Below are 26,017 nucleotides of genomic sequence, written 5' to 3' on the forward strand. Positions count from 1 at the left end.
AAACAAGCAGCGATCATCCTAGCTGTCTATGTCAGCAGACGAAACAGTGCCATTGAGAAGATGGTGAACACCATCAGATATTGGCAGATGCCGATAAGTGATTGAATTTAGAATCCTACCCATGAATATTGGGGCATGTCTACACATCTTAGAGAGAAGGCTGAGGATCACAGTTTGGTAGAGCAGAGAGGACTCTAGACTGAGAACTAGAGGGCCTGGACTTGAATCCTGGCTCCTCGACTTGCTCTCTGTATAACCCTGGGCAAGCCAGTGGGCCACATGCTGTCCTCATATGTGAAATAAAAGTTAAGGCTAGGTATGCTCTAATGACCTTTCCAATTCTGAATGTATAATGCCATGGTCATAGAGCTAGTCCAGTCTGAGAAGCTGATTTGAAACCAAGTCTTTCTGACTCTACATCCAATACCCTCTACAGCAGACCACCATGAATATATGTATGTGTGTGTGTATATATATGTGTGTGTTTGTATATGTGTATATATGTATGTGTGTATGTGCATATATGTATGTGTGAGTGTATGTATGTGTATGTGCATATATGTATGTGTTTGTGTATATATGTGTGTATGTGTATATATGTATGTGTGAGTGTATATATATGTGTGTGTTTGTATATGTGTATATATGAATGTGTGTATATATATATGTGTGTGTATGTGCATATATGTATGTGTGAGTATATATATATATATATATATATGTGTGTATATACATATATGTGTGTATGTGTTAGTGTATATATGTGTGTGTTTGTATATGTATATATGTATGTGTGAGTATATATATGTATGTGTGTTTGTATATGTGTATATATGTGTGTATGTGCATATATGTATGTGTGTATATACATATATGTGTGTATGTGCATATATGTATGTGTGAGTATATATATGTGTGTGTTTGTATATGTGTATATATATGTGTATGTGCATATATGTATGTGTGAGTGTATATATGTGTGTGTTTGTATGTATGTGTGTATGTGCATATATGTATGTGTGAGTGTATATATGTGTGTTTGTATGTATGTGTGTATGTGCATATATGTATGTGTGTGTATATATATGTGTGTGCATATATGTATGTGTGAGTGTATATATATATATGTGTGTGTATATATGTGTGTGTGTGAGTGTATATATATATGTGTGTGTGTGTGTGTGTGTGTGTGTGTGTGTGTGTGTGTGTGTATGAGGAGTTTCTTATAGCTGTTTAATTTATACTGATTGCTAGGGTCCATATCCTGACATAAAATTCAGAGATACTATTCATGCTGTAAAAACAGATCCACTAGTTTGACTATACATTTACACAAAATTAAAAAAAAAACCAACTCACATCCTCTACATCCTTGTCCAAGACAACGATTCTGAGAGGGGTAGTCAAGTTGAGACTGTCCGAGATGGTGGCACCAACAGGGGCCGACTCCAGGATATAGCCTTGATAACTGGGCATTGTGAAGTACGGGCTCTGGTTGTTTTCATCCAAGATTTCAATATGAAGGCTGGCAAATGCAGGGAGAGGATGACCGTTATCTTGTTCTGCCTGGCAAACATATATAAAAAAGAAGATAGACTATTATATGGGAAATCCCAGTCTGGCATATGGGGAATTGCTTTTGCTTTATTTCTGAGTGATATCTTTGAAATTTGCATCATAGATATTTAGAGATAAGAAAGACTTCTGAGATCACCTAATTCAATCCTCTGATTTCACAAATGAGGAACCTGCAGCCAAGAGCAGTTAAATGATTTATACAGTGTCATGCAGAAACTTAATAGTCAGTCTGGGACTAGACATTACACTTTCTTATTCCCAAGTCAGTCCCCTTTCCACTTGAGAATTGGAGCCAAATTCCTTTAAATATATATTATAATCTCTAGAAAAGAAGAGACCGTATAGAATATTGAATAGGAAGAGCAGGCCTTGGAGTTAGGAAAGCCAAGTTCAAGTCTTGACTCTGAAACCTGATAAGCTGGGTGACCCTGGGCAAATCATTTATACTTTCAGTGTCCCTAGGCAAATCCTGAGGTTTCTAAATTGGAGAACAGGGACTGATTTGCCAATTGGTAGCAGTGGATAGAGTGTGGGGCCTGAAGTCAGAAATATCTAAATTCTTTACTAGCTGTATGACCCTGGGCAAGTTATTTAACCTTTGTCTACTTCAAGTTCCTCAAATGTAAAATGGGAATTATAATAGTGGCAATCACTTGGGGCTGTGAGGACCAAATGAGACAATATTTTCAAAGTTCCATGTAAATGGTATCATTACTACTACTACTACTACTGTTGCTGCTGCTACTGCTACTGCTACTGCTGCTGCTACTGCTACTGCTACTACTAAGTTCATTGGTTCTTATCCAAAGTTTCCTTTATCAAAGAAAACAGATGTTTCATTAAAAAATAATAAACACATCTGAGATAACTTTGGACACATAATACAATGGGATTGGGAGTCAATTAAAGGCAGAAATGATAAAATGTTATTTGACTAAGACACAAAGGAAACAGAATCGTTTGTTAGTAAATATTATTAAATCTAGGAAATGACAGATGTCATGTATATGAGTCTTATAAAATGCTTTCTCCACAAGCCAAAAAATTAGATAGTACATGAAATCCTGTTACCATTTCACAGATGAGAAAACAATCTCAAAAAGGTTAAGTGCTTTCCCCATGGCCACACAACTACTAAACAGGGACAAAAAGATGAGAATTCATATGACTTATTTACAAGTATATATTGTATTTATTAGAAAACACTTTGTGGGGGTAGCTAGGTGGTTCAGTAGACAGAGCACCAACTCTACAGCCAGGAAGACCTGAGTTCACATCCAGCCCCAGAAACTTACTAGTTGTGTGACACTGGGTAAGTCACATAACTGTTTGCCTCAGTCCCTCATCTGTAAGATGAGCTGAGGAAGGAAGTGGCCAACCATGCCACTTTTTCTTTGCCAAGAAAACCACAAAATGGGTCATAAAGAGTTGGACATGGCCAGATGATTGCCTAAGAACAAAGTAAAACAGAGAAATAACACTGTGTATAGTGAGTTATCATGGAATTTGGAAGACTTGAATTTATACTTTAGATGCTTATTAGCTGTGTGACTCAGGACAAGTTACTTCACTTCTGATTACCTCAGTTTCTTGATCTATAAATGTAATAATAGCACCCACCTAACTTGCAGGGTTGTTGGGAGGATAAGATGAGATATTTGTAAAATGCTTTTCAAAACTTAAAATATTATATAAATATGAGCTATTTTATGATAACTATATTGTTATCTCTACAAAGATTGCACAGTCTGCCTAATCTTACATCTCTTCCTAATTTAAATACATCCAATCTCATAATGACTACATGCTTATTATCATTCGACAAAAATAAAAACAAAATGCAAAGCTCCTACTAAATGCAAAAAACAAAAACAAAAACTAAACCACCCTGGATTTATCAAATGAAGTTAAACAAAAGTAAGGGAGAGTTGCTCCCCATTCTCAGGTACTTTATAACATGATAGGACTAATGTTGTTGAGTCATTTCAGTCATGTCCAACTCTTGATGACCCCCTTTTTGGTTTTCTTGGCAACTATAGTGGAGTGGTTTGCCATTTCTTCTTCAACTCATTTTATAGACTAAGAAACTGAGACAGAGTTAAGTGACTTGACCAGAGTCACATAGCTAGTAACTCTCAGGGTGAATTTGAATTCAGGTCCTTCTGACTCCAAAGCTGGTATTCTCTCTACTGTATCACCTAGTGTGAAAATTATTATAATGTTTTTTTTTTTCCTGATGACTTCTAATTTTGGAATAAAAAGAAAATACCCTGAAAAGATCATTTAGCTAGCCAGCAAGATCGTGCTTATCCTCCCTCCCCTTACAACCCTTTCTTCTAGATGTGCTAGGATGTGCAGATACATTTCACCTTTTCCTCATAAGTATATACAAGGGGCAGCTGGGTGGCACAGTGGATAAAACACCAGCCCTGGATTCAGAAGTACCTGAGTTCAAATCTGGCCTCAGACACTTGATACTTACTAGCTGTTTGACCCTGGGCAAGTCACTTAACCCCCATTTCCTCGCAAAAAAAAAATATAATAATAAAATAAGTATAAACAGTATGTGTTTTTCACAAGGTCAATCCTTCCCATTGAATCTTTCTGAATCTGAAGATGAACACGTAATCCTTTTTATTTGCCTTATTATCTCCCATCATACTCCAGGCAGAAATAGCAGGGAAACATACCAATGACCTTGAGGCTTCAATAAATCTTAAAGAGCCACTTAAGAAAGCTAAAGAGGAAGCTTGATTCTAGCTTTCTTTGAGCCCTACTCCTGGTACCATCAGAATGAGAGAATCGATAATCTGGAGTCATGAAAATTTGGAAATTATGTCGAGAACAATATTAGCATTTGCTTAGCATAAACTAAATACAATTTCTTTCAATCAATAATTCTTGAATTTTAGAAAGTAAGCGGTGCCTGCCCATTTCTCTGTTTGCTTTATTTTTATGTACCTCTAGTTAGAGAAGAAAAAACATTCAAATGCAGGTATATTGTTTAAAACGATCATGCATAAAGTGTGAACTGAGCCAAATTTACAATGGGCAATACTGAGGAAGTCAAGAAGATTTTTTGTTCAGAAGAATGCACAAACACACACAAGGCAGGACCTAATCTAAGTGGACACTGGCTGAAAGACTGGTCAGGTTACACAAATGCCGACAAAAGAAAAGATAATCATTTAGGGAGAGAAAACATTGATGGAATCCTTGGAAAACCCCATGAAATATATCCCTGGAACAAAATAAAAATTATATTTGAAGGTACTAAAAAGAGGTCAAAAGGGCAAATTTGATAGCATATCTTTAAAAAAGCTTCCAAGGAATAAAAGTTGGCTACTGTTTTATTTATTACAAAAAGGAGATGTCTCTTACAATGAGATTCTTTTCATTTCTTTTTCTACATGTACCGTAACTATTTAAACGGACTTCATCAACCAGAGAATTTTGATGATGAATGGCTTTTAAAATTTTGTTCAGCAAACATAATAACGGAGTAATGTAGATTAGGTAGGCTTGTGTTTAAATGATTATGGTTATGTTTTCTGTGTTTTGGTCATAATACAAGCCGCAACCAAGTTATCACGGTTTTCTTTTTAAAATATTTGATTAGGATTGGCATTCAATTGAGTTGGTCAAGTAGAACATTTTTGGTTAACCAAAGGCAATGTTTTCCACCTCGATCCTGGAAAGTTCTATTTTTATTTATTCTAGCTTCATTTACTAGACAACAGGGGTAGGCTACTTAATAGTTTTATATGATTCTTATCTGTGGTACATTTTTGGGAATAATACACTTTGGGGAAAAACAAAACAAAACAACAGTGCCCTAGCATGTCCAAAGGCAAGGTCTAATGAATTAAAATAAACCCAGGTGCTTCCAAATTAAATTCCTTAACTTTCTATGCCTAAACAGCCTAAACACAATGATTTTATTGGATATCACCTTTACATTTCATCTCACTGTGTTTTATTGCAAAAAATTCCGAGTAAAGAATATCACATCACACTGTGTGAATAATCTTTGAATGTCAAATGCTTGTGTATCCTTGGCTGTGAAGTGTCACAGATAAGTTTTGTTGGAGAAAGGGGCTTCTTTTGTTAAATACCCATTTTCAACTAAATTGTATTTTAGAATTAACTTTTAAGATCTAATGAATTTAAAGTTTGCAGACATATGCTTCAGTAGGTGAATCATAGTGTTATTACTAAATCATTTGGAGAGTTCAGTTTCAAACATATACCATTAATACATGTGGTCAATGATGTGATCATAAAGCTTGGTTCAACAATTAAAAGCTTCTAAATATTAAAAAAAAGTGTGTGTGTGTGTGTGTGTGTGTGTGTGTGTGTGTGTTTAGTATTACAGAATAATCCCAAACTACTTTGCATTTGTTCCATGTTTCTTTCTGCTAAGCCTAGCATTTAAGAAATGCTGGCGAGGGCATCTAGGTGGTGCAGTGGATAGAGCACCAGCCCTAGATTCAGGAGGACCTGAGTTCAAATCTGGCCTCAGATACTTGACACTTACAAGCTGTGTGACCCTGGGCAAGTCACTTAACCCCAATTGCCTCACCAAAAAAAAAAATGCTGGTAGTCCCACTCCTCTCTTTTCCTTCTTCCTGGTGGCTCAGATTTATTTATTTTTCAAAATAGTCATAACACTATTCTGATACAGGTTCTGATTCTTCCTCCTTTGTGTCACTTCATAGCTCATACTTGAGGTCAGAGGCCATCTAATCTAATTCATTCATTTTAAAAAGAAAACTGAGACATAAGGGGGGTTAATGACTTCTATATGGTCACATAGCTAGCAAATATCTGAAGTGGGATTTGAACTCAGGTCCTCTGACTCCATAGAAATTAATGAACTTTTTCTATTATAACCACGTTTTCCTTTTTTTTTTTGCTTTTGTTGCTTCTTACAATTTTTTTCCCATTATGTCTATATACCAATATCATCATATTCATTTCTCAGTCATAAGTTCATAAATCCCACAGGTTACTTCTAGCACTTGCTATGAAGAATTGTTAGGTATCTTTTGCTTCACAGGGATATTTTTAGCCCCCATTTTCAATAACAACCTAAGGACTGAGTCTGAGTTGCAGAATTGCTAAGTCAAAGGGTTTGATCAGTAGCTAACTTTGATAGTAAATTACTAGATTGTTTTTGGAAAATATAACAATTCCCAACTCCACCAGTTCTGTGATTACTTGTATGGTTTTCCACAGACCCACCAGACTTGTATTTTATTATTTTTACCAATCTTTTCCAAATTAAATGGAAATGTTGTATATATCTCTGGGTTGCTTAAAGTTGCTTGAATGACTTTTTCTTCAAAATTCGAATACTTTTGTTGAAGTAATGCCATTCCGAGAATAAAATGCCACTTTTCATTTAAGTCAACTGCCTCCCTTAATTTTAGCTCACCTTTGAGGTAACAGTAAGGCAAAACATTGATTAACTTGAACTCAGAAATTAAATGGACTCTTTTTCCCCTCCCAACACTGCATTTTCATGAGAGGTTGGCCAACTTCAAGGGAGAAAAAAAAAGTTGATATTATAGATTCAGATTTTAAAAAGTGAAAGTAGTACTTTGGGGATATTACACACCCAGTCCAATCTCTTCCACTTTATACCCATCTTTACAATTTGACAGTGAGAATCTATATTCATAATGACTAGACCAGGGCACGGCAGGATCCTAAATCAAAGGAATATCAAACAATATTCAATGTTACCAGGTCAATAAAAATATTTATACAAATGAACATAATACATTTCAGAAAGGTTTTCAATGATAAAGTTTACAATAACAACTACAAAAGATCCTCTTACTAACCTTTATTTAACTAGAAATTCGATTACAGACAATACTAACTTCCCTTAGCATTCTGTTCTTTGCTGTCTTAGTGGAACTCATGTGTTAGTGCAGCTTATTCCCTCTCTATTCACTATTATTTGGGGGGGGGGCAATGAGGCTCCAGTGACTTGCCGAAGGTCACACAGCTAGCAAGTGTCAATTGTCTGAGGCCGGATTTGAACTCGGGTCCTCCTGAATCCAGGGCTGATGCTTTATCCACTGCGCCCCCTAGTCACTATTTTTAATAATACATTTCAACGGCCTCAAGCCTGGGCTTGACCTGACTCTTGGGGTTTCTTGACTTTTATAAGAGTTAAGCTCATGGTTCTTCCCTTTAACCATACTGTTAAGAAGCTTCTGTGGTCTGTGCTTCAAGCCAGGAGACTCAGCTGGATATTTCCATCAAGGTTAGTTACTCAGGCTAATGTCAGAAACCTAATAGGAGAGCCTCTTTTCCACAATGACAACGGGGGGGGGGTTCTAAAAAATAAAGAGAAAACCTTTTGGGGGGCAGTGATTAAGGGCCTGTCTCTAGAGTCCCCGATCTGGACTTTCATGATCTGGAACTTTAGATTTTTCACCTAGAGATCACCAGTTCAGGAAACCTTGCAGCACCTCTAATGGTTGCCTGTGACTTTATACCCACTCCATCAGGAAATCAATGATAGAAAAGTAACTGAAGGGTCCTTCTCATCCTTTCTGAGAGTGCGGACATTTGTCTACCAAGATGACCTTCTTCTCCCCACTTCTGGGACTTTTTAAAGCTAGCAGAGATTTCTGCTGATGCCCTTTCTATAGGCCCTGCTCCCACCAATGGCATTTTACTTGGAAGACAGGTGACCAAGGTCAAGGACAGCTTCCATGGCTGTACAACATAGATTTGCTCTGTATGAAGATAATTGGTCCATGTGGGGATCAGACTCATGACCTTTGCCTAATGAGCAGCCTTCTCTACCCAGGTCTTTCAGATCCTAAGGCAGTTTTGGAGATGAATGATTGAGGACAGCTTTGCCCATGGGCTTTTATTAATCCCACTCTAAGTTGTCCATTGTCCAGTTATTTCCCAAATCTGCTATGAGTGGTATCTCGTTACTTGAAAACTATGGCTAATGAGATACTTGTTTTTGAAATATCATCATACTCTGACAAGGGGATTTATATACATAGAAATTCATCATGAGGCTTTAAAAGACCTGAGCTTGAGCTTTTCAGAGAGCCTTATTATAATCTAGTAATGTCACCACTCATACCCAGCATAAAGCTAAGGTTTTCTATTTTATAAATCATTCAATCTCTGTTGCAGTGTATTGAGTGCTAGGCCTAGAGTTGTGAAGACCTGAGTACAAATCTGGCCACAGATATTTACTATCTGTGTGACCTTGGGTAAGTCACGTAAACCTATTTACTTCACTTTCCTTGTCTATAAAATGAGCCAGAGAAGGAAATGACAAACTACTCCAGTAGCTTTGCCAAGAAAACTCCAAATGGGGTCAGGAAGAGTCAGACATGACTGAAATGACTAAACAATAACATGGTGATCTTTTTTTTATTTACTTTTTTTTTTGGAGGGCAATTGGGGTTAAGTGACTTGCCCAGGGTCACACAGCTAGTAAGTGTTAAGTGTCTGAGGCCGGATTTGAACTCAGGTCCTCCTGACTCCAGGGCCGGTGCTCTATCCACTGAGCCACCTAGCTGCCCCAACAAGGTGATCTTAACAGCACCTGCCTCCCAGGGTATTTATGAAAATCAAATTAGAAAAAAATGGTAAAGCACTTTGTAAATATTAAAACTCTAAACAAATGTTAGGGGTTGTACTGCCGTTCCCTGAGATTAGAATAGTTTGCATATAGACATACTAAAAGTACACATAGAAATTAATGAATAAAAAGAATATATTAAGCATGTGTCATTTGGGGAAAAAACATTATGTCAAGAATTGGGGATACACATTTATCTTAAAAAGTAAGAAAGATGCTAATTTTCAAAAGCTCACATTCTAATAGGGAGAGTCCATACATGTTGTTGGTTTCAGGTACAAGAAAGTTATCCCAGTGGCCCTTAGGGTACAATAGCAAGGTATATATTGGTACATCTTTTAAAATGTCATTTACATGATTTAATTATATAAGCTTCATATATGTAAATATGTCTATTTTGTATATATATGCTTATATGTTCATATATATACATAATGTCCTTCAAAATGTGTTTTTTATGATCAAAGCTATTGTATTGTATTGACAATTATAGGTATTTTCATAGGATATCATGCTCAAATATTCAGATATATATGTATATATGTATATATATGTGTGTGTGTGTGTGTGTGTGTGTGTGTCTGTGTATATATATATATGATCTCATCAATATGCATATTGTAGATCAGGGGTAAAGCACTGGGCCTGGGATGGGGAAGTCCTGCGTTGATATACCGTCTTAGCTAGTACTACCAGGGTGATCCTGGGTGCATCACTTCTCTGTTTACTTCAGTTTCCTCTACTCTAAAAATGGTGATAATTTTACCCTCTAACTCCCGGAGTTGCTGTCAGAATCAAATGATATAATATTTGTAAAGCACTTGCAGTGCCTGACATGTAGTAGGTGTTATATAAATGCTATCACTGTCATCGTCACCACAACCATCTCCTCCTCCTCTTCCTCCTCTTCCTCCTCCTGAGCGTCTCCAGTAATTTTTAATATAATCACTCTATGCCAGCCCATACTGTGGAACTCATCTTGTCAGCGCTCACTTTGGAGTTTCACCCATTGTTTCGAGGGTTCTTCTTACTCTTTTTTGCCATTCTGAAGATTCAAGAGAACAATGCAAGCCATGCAATGGCTATCTTTTCTCTCTACCTGACTGGCTGACCTTGTCTAAATCCAAAATATATATATATATATATATAAATATTCATAAATTTCACATATCAGTATTCCTGATTAGTGTGTATTATAACTTATTTTGATTTGCCCTTCTATTCTACTTCTCTTAGTAGTTGGACAATTCACATATTTAAAGGCTGTAATTAAGGGGGAAAAATCTGTTGCCTAAGTTTCAATGTGTAATTTTAATGTGTGCTAATAAAGAAGGGATTGCAATTGATGCCTACTCTACCTTTGTGTGAAATATAACTAAATGTTGCTAGACACCTTTAAAGTGTCTCCTCTTTTCTGTTTCAGTTCCCTTTCCTCTACCCCCCACAGGTGTTACCGTATGGGGGGCTGGAAAGAGAAGAAATTACAATGACAGTGCCTTTCATTTTGCAATCTGTTCCAACCTTGTTATTTATTATTGCCAGCTGTGAAGGTAAGAAAAACATGCCTCATTTTGTGTTGGGGAAATCGAGTGGTCTGATGAAATGAGGTGAGTTACCCATATCAATCTGAAGGCGACAATCTATGTATTCCTTCAATTTCTTTGTTTCTTTCTTATGAGAAAATACCAAAGCTTCATTTGGTCATTCAATAATTAATATGTTGATAGATATTTATCAAAACAAAGAAGTATTACGATCTTTTACATGTAATTATCCAGGAAACCAAAAGAAGGCATCTATTGAGAGGGAATAAAAAATAAGTTTCATAACAGGCATCCCAAAAGTCTTAGTGAAGTTTTAAGCCTTAATAGCTGAAAATGAAATATTTGAGACACCCTCTATTGGGTTCTTGATGAAAAAAAGAATAATATTATGTTAGGACTAAAAGGGTGATGATTGTATTTCTTTTGGAGTTTTTTTCTGTAAACAATCTGCATATATACACATATGCATACACTGCCTTCACCAATAGAACAGAAGCTCATTGAGATCAGCATCTGTTAAGTGTCTACTGTGTGCCAGGAAATGTGACGAGCTCTGGAAATACAAAGAAAGGGACTAATGTGGTCCTTGTATGCAGTTTATATTCTAATGGAGAGGCATGATAAAAAGCTATTCTATTCACATTAGATACATGCAGAGTACATTGAAAGTAACCTCAAGGGGAAGCTAGGTGGTACAGTGGATAAAGCACTGGCCCTGGATTCAGGAGGACCTGAGTTCAAATCCGGCCTCAGACACTTGACACTTACTAGCTGTGTGACCCTGGGCAAGTCACTTAACTCCAATTGCCTCACAAAAAAAAAAAAGAAGAAAAAAAAAGTAACCTCAGAGGGGAGGCACTTGGGGGCAGAGACTTGGGGAACGAGTGTTTGGAACCCCCAATCAACTGAGCTACTATTATGTTTCTGATGACCAGACTAGCTAAACTCAGGCTCATAACAAGAGGTGAGTCATCAAGTGTTGATTTGGGGGTGAAGTCAGGGAACAACTCAGGAATACCACCTATTCCAGTGACTTTTAGGTGGTGACTTATGTGGTTGGAGAGAACATACATGCAGAAAAAAATGATAATATTCTGTAATGATGTAGCAATCAATCAAGAAATATCAAAAACGAAAGAAAACAAAACACTAAGAAGGAGACTGAGCCAATCTGGGCCTTAGACAACAGACCTTTAGTCTTTCCTTTGTCCCTTAAAATTAGGTTTAACTTAGCACAATGTTTGAACTTGTGTTCTACTCTCATGGTTTTCATTTACATAGGCAGTTAGGTGGTGTGACGGAGACAACCAAGTTCGAATCCAGCCTCAGATCCTATCCAGCTGTATTTCTTTGGGCAACTCATGTAACCTCTGCTTGCCTCGGTTACCTTAAAATGGGAATGTCTCCCAGAGTTATAAGGATCAAATGAGATATGGATGTGCTTAGCCCAATGCCTGGCATGTGATAAATGACATACACATGCTAGTTACTGGTGCTGCCGCTGCTGTTCTAGTTGTTGTGGTGATGGTGGTGGTTGTCTCAAAAAAAAGAAAACACAAATACAAACATAACCAGGAATCAGAGAGCAGGATATTAATTGAGACTGAGTCTCTGAAATTCACCTAAGTCTTTAAATGCAATTCCTTCTTATATGACAAATGTCAACTAGTAGAAATAAGAAAATAAGAGTCAGTCTTATTATTAATTTCACGTTTACATGGCAGCTAGGTGGCACAGTGGATGGAGCACCAACCCTGGATTCAGTAGGACCTGAGTTCAAATGTGGCTTCAGACCCTTAACACTTACTAGCTGTGTGACCCTGGGCAGGTCACTTAACCCCAATTGCCTTAACAAAGGAAAAACAAAATCACACTTATTTTTGCTTACCTACAAATTCTGTGGCTCTATGGCAAAATTTTTTTTTAAAAGTTAATTTGAAAAGGGAAGATTTCTGAACAGCAGTTTTCTATGCAGTAATAGGGACTGATACATTAGTTATTAGGGCACTGATGTAAAACTAAGCCCAGAAGTAGACATGGAAAGACTATAGTACTCAGGCATTCTAAAATACATATCTGATAAGGAATAAGATTTATTATTATTATTTATTATTTATTTATTTATTCTTCATTTATTAGAGAAAGACACCACATGATGTTGCCTGGATTTTTTGTCCCAAACTAACATTATATGTCCTGAGACAACACAATAACACAGTCCAGGTAGCTCATGATTAACTATGAGAAATTGAGCTATTTAGGCAAGGCCAGAGCCTTCCCTAACATGATCTAGGTGGAAGAGCACTGGATGGGAACTCAGAAGACCAGCCTTCAAATAATGGCATTGCACCTTAACTCGTGGGACGTTGGACAAATTACTGGGCCTCTGATTCTATAACTGCCCAGTGAGAGAGCAAAGGAACTGGAGATCTTTAGCTTGGTGTGTATAATTTAGTGACTTTTTGGAGTGTATTTCCAAGTTGTTCAAAATAATTGATCTACTTCATAACTCTATCAACAGTGCATTGGCATGCCTGTCCTCCCTCAACTCCTCTAACAAGGGCTACTTTCCTCTTTTTTTTATTTTTGCTAAGTGATAGATGTGATATGGAACTTCAGAGTTATTAAAGAGTTGCATTTCTCTATTAATAATGATATGAAATTTTTTTCTCATGAGATGGTTCATAGATTGGATTTTTTTCCTTCAAAGCTGGCTCTTCATATATTTTGATCACATAACCATTGTATAATTAATTTCATCCTTATATATTTGTGTAACTTCTTTATAAATTTTGGATATTAGATCTTCATTAGAGAAATGTGTCATGGAGATTCCCCCCCCCACACACACTGACTATTTTTCTTCTAACTTCATTTATTTTGCATATACAGAATTTAAATTTTAATGTTATCAAAATTTCCTTTGCCTTTCATGATCACCTGTAGAATTTCTTGTTTAGGTAAGATTTCTTATCCTAGGGGCAGCTAGGTGGCATAGTGGATAAAGCATGGGCCCTGGATTCAGGAGGACTTGAATTCAAATCCAGTCTCAGACTCTTGACACTAACCTGTGTGACCCTAGGCAAGTGACTTAACCCTCAATGCCTGGCCAGAAAAAAAAAAAACAAAACGAGATAAAAAAAAATGACCTTTTACATATAGGTTATATATCCACTTGAACTTTATTTTGTATATAGTAAAAGATGCTATTCTAAACTAAATCTAATTTCTGCCAGATCCTTTCAAGTTTTCTTTACGTTTTTTTTCAAACACAGAGTTAATGTTCCTGGGTTTGCCAAATTACATATTTAATTCAATTATTTATGCATCTTGTTTACCTGATATGGTCCACTTTTCAAAGCTTCTATTTTGAAAACAACAACAAATTGTTTTGATGTTTAATGCTTTATCTGTCCCATCTAGATACCTTCATTACTACTTTTTTTTCATTATTTCTCTTGATGTTCGAGACTTTTTATTTGTCCAGATGCACTGTGTCCTTACTTTGTCTGCTTCTAAAATAGCACTTGGGAGCTTGAGTAATGTGGCACTAGATAGGGACTGAAGCTATGATTTCAACATTAGCGAAGAATACCCCACGTGAGGCTGCAGTTTCTTTTACCAAACCATGTTGGTCCCTAATCTGCAAATTCCAGTCCTAGCAAATTTCTTAGAGCACTAGGAAGTTGTAACTTTCTTAAAATCACAAAACTAGTGTACAGTCCTTGTCCTCCAAGTGTTCACATTCTAATGGGGGAGATAACATGTGAACAATTCTGCATCGACAAAATGTAGCCAGAGTGGATGGGACGTGGTTTCAGAGGGAAGGTCGTGATCATGGTTCCTCATTGTTTATCTTTATTCTTTCTAAGACCGCATAAAATTAGCCTGTCTTCTTCCACATGCCAGCCCTTCCAATGGCTATGATCATGTATCACAATACTCCTAACACCATGAACTTTCTCTCTCCAGGCTAAGCCACTGATCCTCACAGGGCAAGGACTCAAGGTCACCATTATCTCCATTGATATTCTTTGAAAAGTCTGTAGTTCTTCAAAATCAAGGGTCCTATAGTCGCAAAACTGATGGACTAAAGATCTGTTGTCTGAGACCCAGACTGGTTCAGTCTCCTTCTTAGTTCCCCCTTTGTTTGAGGGATCTAAGACCAGTTTTTTGTTTTGCTTTTTGTTTTTCCTGGAGAAAAGATGCCTGTAGGTGACTAGAAAATTCTCTTTTAGTACTTGAAGAGCTGACATTTGAAGAAAGGATCAGATTGGTTCTCCTTAACACCATAAAAAGAAAAGAAAGAGCAAGGGGTGGGCATTTCAAAGAGGCAAGGAAGTTTGATGTCAAGAAAACAATTCTAATTGCAAGAAAAACACTTCAAATGATACATAAATGGAAGGGGCTGCCTTAAGAAGTGGTCAGTCTGACCTTCTTGGAAATCTTCAGGTACATAGCACAGCAAAGATTTATTTTGTGCACGGTTCAGGCTATCATTGCAAAATTCATATTCTATGATTCTATGGTTATTGCATCATTGTATCATATGAACTTCTCAACTGAATTGATCAATGAACCACTTATGGAAGAGATGTGTAATAAAGCTTAGGCAACTCCATTTAATTCCTCAAAGGTATTTCAAGTAGATAAGACAGGAAATATATTGGTATAAGTGCCTACATAAAATAGCAAAACATTTTTCAATCCATCATTCGTGTGTCTGATAGGCTGGAGGAGAAAATGATCCTTCTGAGTCCCTGAGTGCGAATTGTTTAGAGGGAAAGGAAAAGGTAATCCTTGGTTTTCTATCCGACACTCTTCACCAGAAAAAAAAAATGTTGTTAGTCTTGGGAGGTTTGAGGATGTGGCCATTCTCATTGACTTGCTAACAGCCTCCTTAGGATATAGAAATGGTGGGAGGCAGATTTTGCATAAAGAACCAAAGGCAATGGGCAGCTAGGTGGCGCAGTGGATAGAGCACCAGCCCTGGAGTCAGGAGGACCTGAGTTCAAATCCGGCCTCAGATATTTCACACTTACTAGCTATGTGACCCTGGGCAAATCACTTAACCCCAATTGCCTCACCAAAAAAACAAAAAAAAAAAAAAAAAAAAAACAAAGGCTAACTACAGTGAGGAAAAGAAGCTTCAGGACTCTGCAATAAGCCCAAGAGAAAGCTATAGCATATCTGAGGAGAACTTGGAGGCTAAGACTTACAGAATGAAGTTACTACAAATGCTTTTTTTTTTCTTTCTTTCTTTCTTTTTGTTTTTGCAGGGCAATGGGGGTTAAGTGACTTGCCCAGGGTCACACAGCCAGTAAGTGTCAAGTGTCTGAGGCCGGATTTGAACTCAGGAACTCCTGAATCCAGGGCTGGTGCTTTATCCACTGGGCCACCTAGCTGCCCCCCTACAAATGCTTTTTAATGAGTCAACATTACCCTGGAATTTGGATGCATTAGTGGAATAGTATGTCAGATGTTGGAGAAAATGTTTTGTATCAATTGTTTTTTATAATAATATCTTAAAAAAATACTCCTTTCTAAAAGTTGACTGGGTCTTTCTGATCAATCAATATCAATGAATAATCAGTGGGTAAAACAAATTGTGGAAAATTAGAGAGCTCATTGAGCTATAATATTAAAATACCAAAACTGTTCAGAGATACCCACAGAATGCTAAAGGGCAAAGTAATAGCTTCCCTCTAGGGACTCAATCTTCCATCATTATGGCTACTCCTTCCAATGGTACAGATAAAAAATCTTCTAGGCCTTCTCATCTTATGTCTCTTGTTTATAAATTCCCCAGAGGGACGCCACTCCCCAATACTTGGGGATAGACTATAAACAGATAATGATACAGCATGTTGGTTGTCCATGCATTACCCCTTACTCTCTCATTTTTATAAACTTATTATCAAATGAACATATTTGGATCACAGAGGACATTTTTGTTTGCCTCAGTACCCTTGACATAGAGGCAGGATTTGGCAGAACTAGAACTATTATGGGATTAACAGCACTTAGTACAAAAGGTACTGAAAGTGGGGTGGTATACTGTACCTTTTTGGCTCGGTAATAGCTATCCCAACCCACCACCTTCCTGTCTCTTTTTTTTTGCCTTACCCAGAGTCCTGTGAATTAGGAACAAACAGGATTTTTTAATCTTCATTTTGTAAATGAGAAAACTGAGTCTAATAAAGGTTAAATGAACTGTTTGAAGTCACATCAGTAGCATCTGCATCAAGATTTGAGCCAGTCTTCCTGAACCTATGCCCAATGCTCTATCTATGCCTTTCCTTACAAGTAATAGGAGTTTGGCATGAACCATGAACAACTCTGACTCTCCCTTTCATTCCACCAATGAAGACTTTCACTGAAAGACTTTACTGAAGAAACAATAAATTAAATGAAAAAAAAAAAGACTTTACCAGCTGATGTGTATGCAATGTAGAAAGAAACCATTCATGTAATCTCTGATGATCATTTGATTTGTCTTTCTATAGCTATTTGTGTCACCTGAAATTGTTGCTCTAGAGGGATCATACATAATTGGTGTAGAACTGAAAGGAAGGGGGCAGCTATGTGGCACAGTGGAAAAATTACTGGCCCTGGATTTCAGGACCCTGGATTCAGTTCAAATCCAGCTTCAGACACTTGACTCTTACTAGCTGTGTGGCCCTAGGCAAGTCCCTTAACCCTCATTGCCCTGCAAAAAAACAAAAAACAAAAACAAAAAGGAACCTTAAAGGTCTTTTATATTCAAGCTCTTCTTTTAAAAGATGAGGAAATTAATACCTCCAGAGTTTAAATGACTTGCCCAAAGTCACCCAGAAAGTAAATAGCAAAATCAAATTTTAAACTAGAGCTTCTGACTCTAAACCTTGACAATTTCTACTCTACCATGCATGACAAAATGGATCCATTCAAATATTGGTGAAAACATACCTATTATATTTTTAAATTTATTCAAATTAACATATTTATACCTGGTTGGACACATAGTTTAATTGATAAAATAATTCTACAACTCTCCGTGCCTCTCTGCAAAGAAGATTTCAAATCATGTATACCCTTAGTCTTAGGTCATTTTTTCCCTTAAGTCCACCAAAGCAGTTCTACCTAATATGGTTGAAAAAGTTAGGTCATTGTCTTGAGGTTGTTCAGACTCTAATGTCAAATTCATTTTAGTTTATCCAAATGTTATCCCTCATTCTCATCGCATGACCATGTCCCATTTTATGGGCATCAGATGAAATTTCAAGGTTGTTATAATGTGTTTTGTTATTATTGGTGATTTATAGCATTCTTTAATGTGTTTATGAGAGTCAGTGTTGTGTAGTACATAGAGATGAGCTAGAAACCAGAAAAATCTGAGGTCAAATTTCCTCTCTGAAATATATTGGCTATATGATCTTGGACAAGTCACTTAACCTCTGAGTTCTCTAGGGAGATAATTGGCACAGATGTTGCCCTGCACTGGTAGAGAGTTTCCTTCTTGAGAGTTGCCTCTAGAAAAAGAAATATTTAAAAATAATCACATTTTACTTCTAATACAGGTAGTAAAAGTGATGTTTCATTTGTGAATCTCTTAAATAAATTAATAAAACTGATTTTTTAAGATGAGATCCCGCTTTCCCGGGAATCATAGGCCCAGTCTTGATCTCAATCTTCTTCGACAGGTAGTCTATTCATTTGAGGATTATTTGTTTATATCTTTTGACCGTGTGGCAATTGGAGAAGCCTTTGTAATCCTCTCTGGCTGGATGCACCTGAAAAAAGAAATCCTGTGACATTCTTATTATTGTGCCATCTATGCTCTTGCCACCTTCACTTTCTATGAAGCCTTTTATCTTCCTCTGTGGCTTATACTTCCCTCGGTCTTTCAGAGAGAATGTGATATTCTGGAGGCAATCTTTGAAGTCTCTGAATGTTTTGCAGATACTTGTGTAATACTTGGACTTCTTCACTTTCAACATGTGAGCAGTCATACTCTTTTCAGGTTGTCCATGTGATGGATCAGGTTCTTTATGCCACCATTTACACATAAGTCAATTCACCATTAAATAGCTACTGAGAATTTCTTCCACCTCTCTATTTCCTTTTGATCACTCAGAATTTTAATTTTCCTTAAAGTCGCCTTGATGTTTACCCATTTTTGCAAGTGTATAGAGGTTCTTCAATGAATCTGTGAGCTCAAAGATGGGGCTACTCTTTCCAACAATATAGATCTCTACTAAGGCCTGTGGGAATCGTGTTCATGATCACAGCAGCACACTGGGAAAAGTACTTTGTTTGATATCTTTGTACTGTGAGGATACTCATAGAGCACATGGGCTGTCAATCAGACACCCTTCACTCTTGCCTCAGGATCAGGCCATTCACTTTTCCAGTCAGGTATTTTTTCCAGATAATATCATTGCTGCAATTTTCCTTATATAATAATTGGTAGATATGTAGCAGCCTACTCTTATTCACAATTCACCTCTTCACCTAAACTTTGAAGAATATGGTGTTCTATGAATCCCAGCAACACAACACCATAAGGAACATATAGCTTTACCAACAACATTAATGGGACATGAGACTTTTGGAGAATATTGTTGTTAAAAAAGATAGGGGGCAGCTAGGTGGCGCAGTGGATGGAGCACTGGCCCTGGATTCAGGAGGACCTGAGTTCAAATCCAGCCTCAAACACTTGACACTTACTAGCTGTGTGACCCTGGGCAAGTCACTTAACCCCAATTGCCTCACTAAAAAAAAATTTAAAAAAATTAAAAAAAAAAAGATAGGCCTTGTGAGAACTATATACATGATTACTATGATAATACAAATTAAAAGACCATTTAAAAGTAAGACAAGCTCTGAGTAAATGAAAAAGTAATAATGATCCCAGAAAAAAAGGTAAGCATCATAACTTTCTCGCAAGAGAGAAAAGAGAACTAAGAAAGGGACACGTTAATACACTGTCAGATGTGGCAACTGTATTGGCTGATTTTGTTTATAAAGAAACATTTAATTAAGGAGGGGAAATATTAAAAGTTAATTTAAATAGACAACACATACACACATATGTACACACACACACATATATATATATATATATATATATATATACACACACACACACACACAGATTGCCTTCTATGGCAGGAAATAGACTTCAATCATCAAAAGCAATGAAAGCATCTCACATTTTCTCAAATATAATACAATCAGTCCTTTTTCTCTGGTTCAATTCTATTCCCAGCTTGTTGTCCAACTGCAGGATCTTTCTAAAATATGTGAATTGAAGGACTAACACAATGTGCTGCCCATGCAACCATATGTCATAATCTGGACAAGAGACATTGTTCATCCATTCCTTTCTTCCTGTGCAGAAAACTATAACACTAACTAACACAACATGCAACCTCTTTTCAGTGTCCTGAGATCCTACTGAGGAGGAGGCCTGCTAGGGTTTCAGGGTTTAATGTAATCAGCATGATGTCATCTGCAAAGAAGGGTATATAAAGAATCTCACCATCAAGGTTGAGCACATAACTTCATGTTGGGTAGACAACTTTGGCAAACATATTTCTGCCCATTTTATTATTTGTTGAATAGAGATAAGCAAAGGAACATTTGGCAAAGTTATACGTGCTGTCTTATTTGACAGGGGAATATCTGTAATCTTATTACATGCATAGAAGATACCAGGCTATATAGGAGACAATAAGGTTATGTGTTAACCTACTTAGTCATATCTTTTAACCATTTTATAAAATATATATTTATACAACACACACATAGCTGAATAAACAAAAAATACACATGGAAGGGTCTCATATTCTTTGTACCTCCCATTACTCCCCACCCCAGTAGAATGTTAGCTCTCTTAGAGTTTAAGGTTTTGCTTTTTCTTCATATCTCTGTGCCTGGAATATAGTAGACATTTAATATATTTGTTAAATTAAATAGAATTGGATCATGTGACTGTGAAAATAAATTATGTGACTATTAGAAGGCATGGAGAGACTGTCATGTGCAATTTTAAGTAAGTATTCACTGCCATGAGATCATAGATCCATCAAGGTAAATTACTACTGACCGTAAAGATTTGGCTAGCTGCCCCAAATTTTTTTCTTTGAAAGCTTATCTATTTCCTTCTTATGGTTCCCATCCCACTCCATAGATATCTGTGATATCCTTCTGATTTGTGGATTATAGAAAAAGTAGACCATTTTATGTGAGTCAGTTTCAATCAATTAGCAAACATTTTAGGGCATGCTGTATATAAAGGACTGGAAACACACAAAAAAGTAAATGATGCCTAATGTCAAGCATCTTATATTGGGGGAGATAAAATGCACATGCAGAACAATATGTGTTATCTTGAATCACACTGTACCATCAGTATATGCTCCACTCCCATGTTATACTAATTTTCCTAAAGCGCAGGTCTTAGCATGACGCTTCCCATCTCCCCATTTAATAAACATTACTGGTTCCATATTATTTTCAAGATCAAGTATAAGATCCCCTGGCCTTTAAAGCCCTTCAGAACTTCATCCCCTCCTACATTTCAACTCTTCTTAAACTTTACTTTCCTCCATCTAGCAACACGGATCTCCTTATTTTTCCTCCAACCCAATTCCATTCCATTCCATAAACATTTATTAAGAAACTACTACTATGTTTCAGGCACTATGCTAAGTGTTGGAAATACGAATCAGAAACATAAAGACAGTCGTTGTCCTTAAGTCATTGCTTACAATCTAATGGGGGAGAGAAAATTCACAAAAAAGTTGAAAAGTAGGGAGAGAGAATGGAAAACCAGGTGGTAGAAATTTTCATCCTATATAGGGGTGAAAAATCTGAGCCTTCTATAGTGGAAGACTTTTGGAGAAGTGTATGACACCATCCTCCAGCCCTCCAAGCAGAGAGGAGAAGCACTTGATAGAGTTATGAAGGTGTTGAGCATCAAAATTCAAGTCGATAAGCATGGTGATAAGATTTTAGGTGATTGGCTTATCTTGGAGGAAACAAGGTATTCTACAGAGCAGACACAAAGCAGAGCTTTATTCAGTCATTTCAGTCATGTCCAACTCCTCATGATTCCATTTGGAATTTTCTTGGCAAGGATACTGGAATGGTTTGTCATTTCCTTCTCTAGCTCATTTTACAAATGAGGAAACTGAGGCAAATGGGGTTAAGTAACTTGCCCAACATCAGCTAGGTAGTAAGTGCCTGAGTCCAGATTTGAACTCAGAAAAATTAGTCTTTCTGAATCTAGGCCCAGCACTGTGCTACCTAGCTACCGAAGAAGTGCTACTTTTAGAAAATGGACAATTATCTGGCATGAGATAGACATGGATAAATTAGATAGATCTCTAGCTCTTTTTCATATAATCTATCTATCTATCTATCTATCTGTCTGTCTCTCTTCTTCCTTCCTTTCTTTCTTTTTCTATCAATATATCTTTCATCTATCACCTATCTATCTCTGTTGTATGTACATACTTGTTCACTTGTTGGGTATCCCATTAGAGTTATAAGCTTCTTGAGGACAGGGACTATTTTTGTGTTTCTTTGTATCTTAAGAACTTAGCTCAGTGCCTGACAAGCTGTAAATGCTTTACAAAATTTATGGATGAAATATATATGAGACAAATACAAAATAAGAAAACAATGTAGTTTGTGTACAAAGGAAACTCATCATCAGTGTCTTCTCAGTCACTCTCCCTTGATTAAAAATACTCTTTCTAAAGTTATTCATGAATTACAAATATTTCTTTCTTTATCCAAAATTCAACCCTTGGACACCTTTAAAAATATATGGGTCCCAGTATGGATTTCCTCTTACAAATCTGGCCATTGTCAGCCAATCTTTTCAGCTCTATTTTCCTTGAATCTGACTACTGCTTCATAATGGCCACATGAAGGACTAAGGCTAAATAAGTAACTAATCATCTTGAGGAGAAAAGAGCAAAGGTCCTGTTTTTGAGAATTAGGAAAAATCAGATGATAATATTTACATAGTTTATATAATTAAAAAAAACTACTCTTAATCTAAATTGTATTCCACACTTTTCTTCTTTTTATCTCCATCTTCCTTCTATTTATATTTGCTGACAGTGGAATGTAATTTCCTTAAGAATAGGAGCCATTTTGTTTTTGAATCCCCAGAATCTAGCTCAGTATATGGCATATGGAATTCACTTACAAATGCTTTCTGAATCATTAGTTGAATTAATTATGTTACCATAGATAAAAATATATTACTCTTCTGAGGAAATAATAAAAAACTGCTCTTATTCTGCCCTCAATCTATTTCTTCTGAGTAAAAAAACGAAATCAGAAAATGTGAGAACAAAACTTAAGTTAATTTAACTGTAAACTCATTGACTTGTTTTACAGACTATAATAGTGCTTAATCCTAAATATTGAATTGCAATCTTATTTTTGTTGGTTCCCTGAGGGTCTGAGATGGCATATATGACATAGAAATAAGGATCACCTTACTTTAAATTTTATTATTTTCTAATCATTTTGTTGCTATTCTTTCCCTACAGGATAATCACAGTTGTTCATTAACATTTTTTGAATTTAAAATGGGAAAATAAAGTTTTTGTTTTCATTGTCAACGAAGGATGAAGATTCATCTGAGACACAGCAAGTAATGGATATGAAAAGCAATTTGAAGTAGAAAGATTGTTTTCCTCCTTCACATTCAGCTAAGTGAGTATATTGGACATAGGGTTTATTTTCTGAAAAAAACACTTCTCTTAAATATATACATTCCCAACTTCTTAACAGATAAAATGCTATTTAATGAAAACTCTGAAGGAAGTTGTTTTTTTGTTTTTTTGTTTTTTTTTTTTCCTGCAAACATCCTAAATTTGCTTTGTGACAGTGGAATCTTATTAACAGTATTGTGTGTCTCCAATTCTCCATTTGTTATAATATTGGTTTTCACTCCCCTGTATCACAAAGGAAAAATAAATACCCTGATCATCTGAGAGAATATGCAATGCAAAACTTTGTTCAGAATGACATATAACATTATATAGAGTAGTCATTGGGAGATGTTTAATCAGATAATTTTGGGATCTATTACTAGCTTCAGATAACAACTATGTGAGGCTTCAAGTTGATGAAAGAAAATGGTAATAAAGTATTTATTAAAATCTAGACAGCATGAGATAAATAAAGAAAATAAATAGGGGGCAGCTAGGTGGTACAATGGATAAACCCTAGATTCAGGAGGACCTGAGTTCAAATGTGACCTTGGAAACTTGACACTTACTAGTTTTGTGACCCTGGGCAAGTCACTTAACCATCACTGCACCGCAAAAAAAAGAAGAAAAAGGGAAAAAATGAAAATAAATGGCAGATATACATGGAGTTATTAGAAATACATAAAATCAAGAGCCATTCTCTAATTCAGAAATAGTCCAAGATATAAAGAAACAATTTGTTAAAAAAAAAAAAAAAGATAGTAAGTTAGAGACAAGATAATGAAGTACATGTAGTGACTCATCTGAATTCCCCCAAATTCTCTTCCAAACAACATTTAAATAACCATTAAATCAAATTCTGGAGCAGCAAAACTAACGAAATGTCAGATTGAGACATTTTTCTAGCTGAAGAAAATTTATGAGGTTCAGCAGGAGAAATCTGTGTGACTAGGATACGGTTTATTACGGGAACACACGCAGTGGCAACACCAGTGGTAGGCGTTGGAGGAAGCTGCAACTGTAGCATCAGAAGCTTTGGGAATTCTCACCCTAGAGACAGTAAGCGGCTCAGACAACTGGTCAGAAAGGATAACAGGGGAGTCTGTCAGCACTGGATGCAGGACTAGGACCTTTTTGGTAACTGAGTTCTGTTTCCCATATACAGTTCTGGGTTACAGAGCCTGGATTAGGTTTCTGGTTGTTCACAAAGGAAGAGGGACCCTGGTTACAGGTTTGGGGCAGAAAGAAACACTAGTGCTTGTGGCTCTAGGAGAATAAAAAACCTGGTCACAGTCCCAGGGCCAAGAAGAATGTTAGCACTTGTGTCTACAAGAGAGCAGGGGAACTCCAGAGCACAGACCAGGAAAGCAGTGAACACACATTTTCCTGGATTATAGCACCTTGGAAGCACCAAAATCTTATAGAATCTCTGAACTAGGTCTGAAAACAGCAGCACAAAATAGCCTGAAATGAGGTAGTATCACACATTCACATTGGGAGCAGAGCACAACTCTGAACTAAAGTTCAAAATCAAGTAATAAGCTTGGAAAATGAGATAAGGAAGAGGAAGAGGAGGAGGAGGAGGAAGAAGAAGAAGGAGAAGGAGAAGGAGAAGAAGAAGAAGAAGAAGAAGAAGAAGAGGAAGAAAAAGAAGAAGAAGAAGAGGAAGAAGAAGAAGAAAAAGAAGAGGAAGAAGAAGAAGAAGAAGAAGAGGAAGAAGAAGAAGAAGAGGAAGAAGAGGAAGAAGAAGAAGAAGAGGAAGAAGAAGAGGAAGAAGAAGAGGAAGAAGAAGAAGAGGAAGAGGAAGAAGAAGAGGAAGAAGAAGAAGAAGAAGAAGAAGAAGAAGAAGAAAGAAGGAGAAGAAAGAAGAAGGAGGAGGAGGAGGAGGAGGAGGAGGAGGAGGAGGAGGAGGAGGAGGAGGAAAAGTACCTGACCATAAAAGCTACACAGTGGTGGGAAAGATTAAGACACAAATTAAGTAGACAACATTGTGAAAACACATACAAGGCAAAGTCTCAAAGAAGTAAGGCAAAGTGGACACAATCTGAATAAAAAGTTCTAGAAAACATGGAGATAAGAGTGGCAGGGGAAAAATGAGAAAAGTGAGAATGATGCAAGAAAATTATGAAAAGAGAATGAACAGCTTGGTAAAAGAGGCACAAAATGTGTAGAAGAAAATGACACCTTAAAAATAAAATCAATCAAATGATAAAAAAAACACAAAAATGTACAGAAGAAAAGAACTACAACAGCAGAATAGTCCACATGGAAGAGCAGATACAAAAACTCACAGAAAAAAATAATTCCTTAAAAATTATAGTTTGGGAAAGTAGAACCTAATGATTACATGAGATATCAAGAAACAAAAAAAAAAGACAAAAAAGTGAAAAAATAGAAGAAAATATGAAAAATCTGATCAAAAAAAGCAACTGAACTGGAAAATAGACCAAGGAGGGACAAATTAAGAATTAATGGACTACCTGAATGGAGGTTATGATAAAAAAGAACCAAAAATCATATTTCAAATAATTATAAAATAAAACTGCCCA

General features: G+C 36.5%; 1 protein-coding gene across 1 annotated transcript in view; it reads right to left on the reverse strand.

Moving 5' to 3' along the window:
* Positions 1–26,017, reverse strand: part of PCDH15 (protocadherin related 15) — a 2,141,593-nt gene that overhangs the window by 387,915 nt on the left and 1,727,661 nt on the right. The window contains exon 15 of the mRNA XM_043982395.1: positions 1,360–1,566. Within this exon, the coding sequence (XP_043838330.1) occupies positions 1,360–1,566 (207 nt within the window). The remainder of the gene's footprint in view (positions 1–1,359; positions 1,567–26,017) is intronic.

Source organism: Dromiciops gliroides, chromosome 2 (genome assembly GCF_019393635.1).
Source record: "Dromiciops gliroides isolate mDroGli1 chromosome 2, mDroGli1.pri, whole genome shotgun sequence".
Lineage (NCBI taxonomy): Eukaryota > Metazoa > Chordata > Mammalia > Microbiotheria > Microbiotheriidae > Dromiciops > Dromiciops gliroides.